General features: G+C 66.6%; 1 protein-coding gene across 1 annotated transcript; it reads left to right on the forward strand.

The window, feature by feature from the left end:
* Window positions 1–936: 936 nt before the first annotated feature.
* On the forward strand, window positions 937–8,052 carry CKM (creatine kinase, M-type). The gene is given in 8 exon segments (NM_001082239.1): window positions 937–968; window positions 2,385–2,595; window positions 3,089–3,243; window positions 3,969–4,101; window positions 5,479–5,650; window positions 6,328–6,451; window positions 7,076–7,265; window positions 7,608–8,052. Coding segments are annotated over 7 exon segments (1,146 nt in total). The 5' UTR covers window positions 937–968; window positions 2,385–2,402; the 3' UTR covers window positions 7,787–8,052.
* Window positions 8,053–9,188: the final 1,136 nt, after the last annotated feature.

Here is a 9,188-nt window from a genome sequence, read left to right on the forward strand (position 1 = left end):
AGGTGGAGAGCCCCACTTTTCCCTGAGCCAGCCCCCACCTGGCTGGAGAGGAATGGGGGAGATGGAGGAGAAAGGCACCGGGAGACAGGGATGTCCTCTGATCCTGGGCAATCCTGGGAGCTCCCTGAGGGAGGTGCCCCGCTCAGCCCACAGCCCTGGCACCCACCAGGCAGAGGAGGCAGCTCCCAGAGTCCCCGGCTGAGGGCCGGGGGTGCCCACGTCCTCGCGAGTCGGGCACCCAGTCCCCTTCCCTGGGGGCCTCGGGTGCCCTTGTAAGGAGGCAAGGCCCCAGGACACCCGAGCTGCCGGCTATAATTAGCCCGGACACGTGGGCCCCCCGCCAGCACCTGCCCTGAGCCCCCCTACCCGCAGCCTTGGGTGCTGGGACTGCCGACAGCAGAGACCGCTCTAAAAATAGCTCCCTTCCTGGACGGCCCCTCCCAGCAGGCCCCCCACCCCCCGCTGAGGGGCTCACTGCCCCCCCGGGGGGGTTGTCCTGGGCTCACTGCTGGGTGTCCCTGGCGCTGGTGCTCCCTAGGGTGTGCAGCCCACGGCAGGTGCAGAGGCAGGGGGCACCCGCGGGGGGCTGGTAACAGCAGCAGGCCTAGGGGCCAGGGGACGGCGAGCTGTACGTGCCGGGACACCCCCAGCCACTGTCCCGTGCTCCCGGCGGGGGGCCAGCTGTCCCCCGCCAGCCCGACTCAGCACTTGCTCTGCACATCGGCCTGGGGCGGCCCATACAAGGGCATGGGGCTGGGCACAAGGCACGCCCGCGTCCAGGTGGGCACTGTGCCCGGGCATAGGGGGGGGAGAGGCTGGGCTGCCCTCCAGGCCCCCTCCCTGGGGCCAGCCCCGCCCAGCCAGTGGCACAGCAGGGTCCCCTACATAAAGCCGGGGCCGCGGGCCCTGGATCTGCCTCAGTGTCGCCTGCAGGACACACGTAGCCCCGCTCAGCACAGCCCAGCCAGGTACCACCTGCGGGGCCTCAGTGGGGGGGGGGGGAGTGAGAGGCAGGGGCCTGGGTGGGGGGCGGCTGGCTGGCTGGGCCTTGTGCGCCTGGCTGTGCCTTCCCTGTGAGCCTGCCTGGCCGCCCGTGGGCCCTGTGACTGGGGGGCATGCTGAGGGTCACGGGGGAGCATCCCGGGGGTGAGAGCAGGGGTGGGGGCTTCAGCAGCTGTCAGCCTGCAGGGGCTGGGCCAGGCCTGTGCCCCTGAGTTTGTCACCGAGCCAGCACCGCAGGCCCTAGGAGGTGCCCTGGGCTCTTCGTGGCTGTGACCATGGGTCCCTGCTCTCCTGTGGCGGGGGGGGGGGGCGTCTCTACATTTGCAGGTGTGACTCCGTGCCCCAGCAGAGCTGGGGAGCTCAGGGATTGTGGGCGTGGCTTGCACCTGGGGGCGTGGTCTGCCTCAGTGCCCTCTCCTGGGGCAGCCCAGCAGGGATGACCGAACGTCCTCTGGGTGGGGGGTGGGGGCGGGGGTCTGGGCTGAGGCCCAGGCTGTCCTTGGGCCCTAGGCCGTCTGTGCAGCGTCCCAGCCCCTGGGCCCACCTGTCTCGGGCCTGCTGACTTGGCGCAAGCTGAGCCCAGGAGCGAGGGGGGAGGCGGGGCAGCCGCTGGGGGTGTTGGGGGGGAGCAGTCAGCCAGATTCTAAAAATAACCACCCTGGCCCACAGCCCTGAAGGTCTCCGGGGGCCCCCGTGCCCCCCCATCTCACTCCAGCCCCATTCCCCTCCCTCCATCCCACTGGGGGGCCCCTGCCTCGCCCAGTGTGGTGAATAAAAGTGTGGGTGATGGCAGCCGCCGCCGCTGCCAGGCCCGAGCTGGGCGCCCCAGGAGACGGAGGTCCAGAGAGGCCTGGGGCCCAGCCTGGGGCCGCACAGCAAGCTCATGGCTTTTCTTCCCACTGAGCCCTGCAAGTCGGGGGTCTGGCAGGAGCAGGGGTGGGGCCCGGGCGTCCCTCCCCTCCTCTCCACCTGGATGAGCACCAGACAATAGACGGGGGGTGCTGAGGGCTATACCCCTAGTGTCACTCCCTCCAAGTGAGTCCGGCTGTGATCCCATCTGCCAGATGAGTCAAAGGAGGCCCAGAGGGGTCCAGCCGCCGGCCCAAGGCCACACAGCCGGGTGTTAAGTGGCAAGTAGCTGAGCGGGGCTTGGAAGAGCACAGAGCCTGCACCTATTCCATGCCCTGCTATAGGTCCAGCTTTGGGGGAGGGGTTTCCCTCCCCCACCCCCCATTCTCCAGTTGGAGAAACCAAGTCTCCAGCGGGGAGACTGCTCCTGGCCGGCTCAGCAGCGGGGGCGTGGCCGAGTTGGGACCCTCCTGCACCTGGCTCCGAGCCACGCTGCCTGGAGCCTCGCTCAGCTCTCCCCACCGGCCCCGCAGCCCCCCGACGCCGCCACCATGCCGTTCGGCAACACCCACAACAAGTACAAGCTGAACTACAAGTCCGAGGAGGAGTACCCGGACTTGAGCAAACACAACAACCACATGGCCAAGGTGCTGACCCCCGACCTCTACAAGAAGCTGCGCGACAAGGAGACGCCCTCCGGCTTCACCCTGGACGATGTCATCCAGACAGGCGTGGACAACCCAGGTAACCGGCCGGGGGGGGCTCGCTCTTCTCACCTGCAGAATGGGAGCCGCCTCTGCGGAGCTGTTTGTCAAAACCGAGTAAGGGAATCCAGCTGGAGGGCTTGGGACAAACCACAGCCACGCGACGCCCGTGCGCAGTCGCCCCGAGAGGCCCCCTGGGGCGCCATCTGAACCTCCCTCAGTTTCCCCTGCGCCCAGGGCTTCCCGCAGCGCCTGGCACCAAGCGCACCCTCGGATGCGGTGGGGACGCAGCTCCCTCTCGGAGGACTCCCCTGGAGGGCGGGCGGAAGTGGGCTCTCTCTGGGCAGGAAAGCGGTCTTCCTCATGACCTTGACCGCTGGGAGCCCACAGCTGAGTCTGAACACACAGAGGCTAAGATCCCATGACTCAGGGGCTGCCAGGCGCCGGCCCCCACCCCAGTCCTGCCCCCTCGCCCCGTCTGCGCATGCGCGACTCGCTGAGCTCCGGCCCTTGCCCCGCCCCCCGGCCCCCAGGGCACCCTTTCATCATGACCGTGGGCTGCGTGGCCGGTGACGAGGAGTCCTACACGGTGTTCAAGGACCTGTTCGACCCCATCATCCAGGACCGCCACGGGGGCTTCAAACCCACCGACAAGCACAAGACCGACCTCAACCACGAGAACCTCAAAGTTGGTGACCCCGGGGGAGGGGAGGTGGGGAGGGGCAGAGGAGGGAGAGAGAGAAGGGCCCATCTGGGGCGATGGACACCGGGGAGGGGCGGATAAGACAGAGGTGCGAGGGTGTGCGGAGTGGGGCTGGGGGAAGACGCAAGGCCCGGTATAGAAAGGGGAGGGGCGGCACTGCTGCAGAGCAGCTGACTCTGCCACCTGTGAGGCCCACGTCCCGCCCCAGAGTGCCTGGTTCGAGTCCCGGCTGCTCCACTTCTGGTCCAGTTCCCTGCTAATGCATCTGGAAACGCAGCAGCTGATGGCACGAGTCCTCGGACCCAAGCCACCCACAGGGGAGACCCGGATGGAGCTCCAGACTCCTGGCTTTGGCCTGGCCCAGCCCTGGCTGTTGCAGACAATTAGAGGAGTGAGCCAGCAGATGGAAGATCTCTCTCTTCCTCTCTCTCTCTCTGTCTCTCTCTCTGTCTCTCTGCCTTTCAAGTTGATGAAAATAAATATGTAAACATTTAAAAAGGAAAAGAGAAAGAGAGAGAGAGAGAGAGATGGAAGGAGGGGGGAGAGATGGGGAGGGGAGATGGACAGAAACAAAATGGGGAGACAAAGAGGGAGAAAGAGGCAGGAGCGGAAGCAGGGGCGGTCGAGGAAGTGGGGGAGGCCTGGGCTCTCTGGGGGGGGGGCGGAGGCCCTGCCCGGCCTGACCTCCGCCCTCCCCGCCCGCGGCCCAGGGTGGGGACGACTTGGACCCCCACTACGTGCTCAGCAGCCGCGTGCGCACCGGCCGCAGCATCAAGGGCTACACGCTGCCCCCGCACTGCTCCCGTGGCGAGCGCCGGGCCGTGGAGAAGCTCTCCGTGGAAGGTGAGAGCCTCCCCGGCCGTGGGGCCCAGCCCTCCAAACACGGGGGCCCTGGTACCAGCTTGCTGAGTGACAGCTGTCAGTACCGCCCATGTCCGAGGTCTGCGGGCCCAACACCGACCCCCATCCATGCACCCACCCAGCCCTCATTCCCAGTCGTTCTGGCCCAGTGTGGGGCCTCAGGGCTCCCGGGATGAGCAGGGCTCTCCTGGAGCTCTGTCTGGTGCGAGACGTGAGGGCGCACACCAACCTCCCCACGAGCAGGAGCGCCCCAAAGTGCCGAGAAGCATGACCTTGGGGGTGTGGCAGAGGGTGACCCCAGACAGGCAGTGTGGAGACTTTGCTGACTGACGGGAAATTATCTTGGGGTGCCTCCCAGGCAGGGAGAGCAGCAAGTGCAAAGGCCCTGAGACTGGAGGGCGAGCAGGGAGGCCAGCGTGGCAGCGGCGGCGTGGGTGTGGGCGTGGGCTGAGGACAGAGCTGCGGGCGGCCAGGCTGTGCAGTCCTGTGGGCTTGGGGAAGAGGGACACGGCTCCCTCTCTGCAGAGTGTGGGGCTGCGCAGGCAAAGGGGGCAGGACAGAGACTGTGAGGGGGCCACCAGCGTGGTGCAGGCGAGGGGCGGAGGGAGACCAGGCAGTGGCGTGGGGACAGAGTGGGCACGCAGGCAGTGGTGAGCCAGACCAGCTCTCGGGGCAGGGGGGTAGCGGCTCCAACTGCAGCCACCGTCCGAATCCACCGTGCTAATTCTACCGAGGCCGGTGACATCACAGAGGTGGGGAAAGCTGCCCTCCTCCCAGCCATGGCAGACACAAGGGATGGAAACAAAGAGAACACAGAATGTAGCAAAGTGGCGAATGTAGCAAAGTCCACAGAGAGAGCGATAGCTATCAGTGCCGGTCTCCTTTGAAACCTCTTTCAGCCAAGCTTATGAGATGTAGCCACAGCAGGGGGGAAATGCCTGGGATGCAGAAGCTGTATGGACTCAACTCTCTGTGCCCAAATGAACTTTCACCTCCTTTCGTCCATGCACATACGGAGGTGCCTCCGACAGCGGACAGCACCTGGTGCATCCGTTACAAACAGATTCCTTAAACGCCTGGTCCACAGTCTCTCTCACACACACACACAGACACACACATACACAAACAGGACCTGGACTGTTTTCTCCTGGTGGCTCCCTGGCTCCCCTGACCTTGGCTGGCTTTGATGGGTGGGCCCATCCCGGGGAAGGGGAGGGTCCACTTCGCGCTCCTGGGGGCTGGCCTAACAGACCTGGAGAGTTTAGGACGGCAGGCGGCCAAGGCCAGCAGTGTGGGGTTGCCCCCTCCCCCGGGGCGGGACAGGCTGCTGACCACTGCCCCGGGGGGGGGGGCCCTCAGCCCTCAACAGCCTGACGGGCGAGTTCAAGGGGAAGTACTACCCCCTGAAGAGCATGACCGAGCAGGAGCAGCAGCAGCTCATCGACGACCACTTCCTGTTCGACAAGCCCGTGTCCCCGCTGCTGCTGGCCTCGGGGATGGCCCGCGACTGGCCCGACGCCCGCGGTATCTGGTGAGGCTCCCTGGCCCCGCCGCGCTCTGGGGGGGGTCAAACGGTGGGAGGGTTGGCATTGAGCCTCGAACCGCGCTCCCCGGGTTCGAATCCCAGCTCTGCCACTAACTGGGAACGTGTTCGACCGCTGGGTGGATTATTTCACTTCTCTCGACCCCGGCTCCCCGCGTGTAAAACGGGGCTCACAGCAGCTCTCGGGATTCGCGTGAGGATTAAAGAGTTCCTTTCTGAAAGGCAGGGCGAGCAGAGCCGGGTATTTGGTAAGTGCGCAGCGCCCCCTGGCGGTCAGCAGCGCCAGACTTCCTGCGCATCCGCTCGTTAAGGACTTCAGGCCTAGAGACCACGCTGCAAAGCCCTGGGAGTCAGGCTTCGAAGCTCTGCCGATTGCGTGATTAGGGGGTTTTAATTATTGTTATGCAAACATGTTTGGGCTTTCACTAACTCCAGGTTTTGTGATTCCGGGGACCCTCGGATGCTGGGTCAGGGGTCCCCGAGGTTCATCCGCGAGTGCCCGCGCCGCGGCCCCCAGCCTAGCGCTGAGCGTTTGCCCACCCCGGACCCCGCGCGTCGAAGAAGCGGATGCCTCTCACCTGGTGCATCCTCGGGCCCGCGGCCCCTGGCGGGGCGCGGGGGTCGCGTGGGGCTCACCTCGGCCTCTCTCTGCGCCCCCGCCCTAGGCACAACGACAACAAGAGCTTCCTGGTGTGGGTGAACGAGGAGGACCACCTCCGGGTCATCTCCATGGAGAAGGGCGGCAACATGAAGGAGGTCTTCCGCCGCTTCTGCGTGGGGCTGCAGAAGGTGGGCCTGAGCCCCTTGCTGCAGCCCGGCCCGCCCCGGAGCCCCGCCCCCTCCCCAAGGCCCCGCCCCCAGAGCGCCCACCCCCCCTGGCTCCGCCCTGTTCCCCCCCCATCCCCGTCCCACGGCCCCGCCCCCAGCTCCACTCTGTGCCCAATCCCCACCCACTCTGTCTAGTCCCTCCCCTCCCTGGCTCCACTCTGTGCCCAAGCCCCGCCTCTCACACGCAACAGCCCCGCCCCCGGCTCCACTCGGTGCCCAATCCCAGCCTAGTCTGTACAGTGCCGCCCCGCCCTGGTTCCACGCCCTGCCTCTCCTATGCCACAGCCCTGCCCCTGGCTCCACCCCGTGCCTAGGCCACGCCCCTGGCCCCACCTTCTGTCCTATCCCGCCCACCCTGTATAGTCCCTCCCCACCCCTGGCTCCACCCTGTTGCTAGGCCCCACCCCCACCACGTGCCCAAACCCCGCCCCTCAGAACCTGCCTGCTCCTTGTCATCGGCCCCTCCTCTCGGATTCTCCAGCCCCGCCCCCGCCCGCGGCCTGTATCCCCGAAGCTTGCCCGGGGTTGCTGCGCATTTGGGGGTGTGCCTGCTGGCGCTGACTCTGGTCCTGTCCCCCACCTCAGATTGAGGAGATCTTTAAGAAAGCTGGCCACCCCTTCATGTGGAATGAGCACCTGGGCTACGTGCTCACCTGCCCGTCCAACCTGGGCACCGGGCTGCGTGGGGGCGTGCACGTGAAGCTGGCGCACCTGAGCAAGCACCCCAAGTTCGAGGAGATTCTCACCCGCCTGCGCCTGCAGAAGCGGGGCACAGGTGCGTCCGCGCGCGTTCTGGGGGCGGGCAGGGCTGCTCCTCCGCGAGCCTCAGTGTCCGCCTCTGTGAAATGGGCACCAGCGTAGTGTCAGCGTGGCTACAGACACGCAACGCGGGTGCTCCCGTCTGCGAGCGCGGGGAGCGGTCGGGACCGACCCCGGGCAGCCTGATTTCCACGCACACTCTCGCGCGGGCTGTCTATAAGGGCTGAGGGCCGGAGCCGCGGACTCCCAGGAGGCTGTGTGCAGGTAGCCCGGTACACAGCAGGCACTCAGCTCGTGCAGCCGCTGCTGATGGCGCACCTCTGCTGCCTGCTCACGCCTCTGGCTCGTGCTCCCGCAGGGGGCGTGGACACGGCTGCCGTGGGCTCGGTGTTCGACATTTCCAACGCCGACCGGCTGGGCTCGTCCGAGGTCGAGCAGGTGCAGCTGGTTGTGGACGGTGTGAAGCTCATGGTGGAGATGGAGAAGAAGCTGGAGAAAGGCCAGTCCATCGACGACATGATCCCCGCCCAGAAGTAGGCGCGCAGCCCGCCGCCGCCGCCGCCGCCTGGAGGCGCCCCTCGCCCGCAGCGCGCGCGGCCCCGGGGGCTCGGAGTTCCAGCCAATGGGCCCCGTCGTCTGCGTCCTGGCCAATGAAATGCCTCCCTCACACCTCGCTGTCCCGGAGCTCCGCCCACCTCCGGAGCACCTGCTGACGGTGGCGGGGGGGGGGCTCGGCTCCCGGCGTGTCTGGAGCGGGGGCTTTTTCCCCACGCAAAGCAGTGAATAAAAGCAGCGGCGGCCTTAGTTTTGTGCGCCCCGGTTGCGGCGGGTGTACTCTCTCCCGCGCCCGCCCCGCGTCCGTGGTGCGCATTTCTCGCAGGCGGGCCGGGCAGGCCAGGGCTCCCACCAGCAGGGACACAACGGGTGGGGCCTGACAGGCACAAAGGTTTCCAAAGCAAAGTGAAGCGGGGTACATGGAAAACACAGCAGACCCCTCCGATCCCCGTGGGCCAAGAAATCCATGCTCTGCTGGAGAGGGCAAACCAAGAACCCCCGGGAGACCCCACAGACCCAGGCCTGGGGGCCTGTCAGAGGCGTCCCTGTCCCTTTGAATGCCATGCCCACTGGGGGCGGGCGTCCCTTCACTAAGCTCCACCCGACAAGGTAGCAACCTCTCCCACTCTGAGTTGGCCCATCTTCTCAATGCGCTGCCCCGCCCCTGTCATGCTCCACCCCACCAGGGCTGCCCAGTGCCCTGGGAGAGGCCCGGGCCCCGTCCACAGCCGTCAGCACCCGGAAGACACGGCTGGCTGCACCTTGGCGACACCGTATGCCCACCCCAGGTCACACACCACCTGCTCAGGGACACACCCTCTCTTGCTTCCCACAGTCCATGCTCACCACTCTCTCACCTCCGGGGAGCCCTCCCTGCCCAGGGCCGGAGCCCCTCCCACCCCTTCCCCGCCAGCCCTGCCCACTCTGGACTCCTGCTGAGCACACATGTGCCCTGACCTTGGTGGGGCAGGGCTGGGACTGTTTTGGTCACCACCGTGCCCCCTCCTGCCCCACCGCGGGGCAGAGAGAATGCCCTCGGGACCTTCGAAGCAAGCCCTGGGGGCTCCCCTGGCCCCCAAGACCCCACCTGAACAAACCCGGCCTTTCCTTCCCTTCCTGCCCCCAACACCCCGGGAAAGCCCTTCTAAGTCCAGCTGGAGGTATGGCCCGGCCACTCCAGGGTCCAGGATTGGCCCAAGGACGATCATATGACTCACCCCAGCCAATCAAAGCCTGCGGCTGCGCCTGTTAGAAGCAGGCGATTGGACTCTTTGGGCTGGAGGGAAAGAGGCGTGGAGCTCTGGGGTCACCTCTGGTGCGGGAAGGGGGTGCTGCCAGCTGCCACTGTGAGAATTCAACTCACAATGGAAAGGCTCAGAGGCGG

Source organism: Oryctolagus cuniculus, chromosome 18 (genome assembly GCF_964237555.1).
Source record: "Oryctolagus cuniculus chromosome 18, mOryCun1.1, whole genome shotgun sequence".
Classification (NCBI taxonomy): Eukaryota; Metazoa; Chordata; class Mammalia; order Lagomorpha; family Leporidae; genus Oryctolagus; species Oryctolagus cuniculus.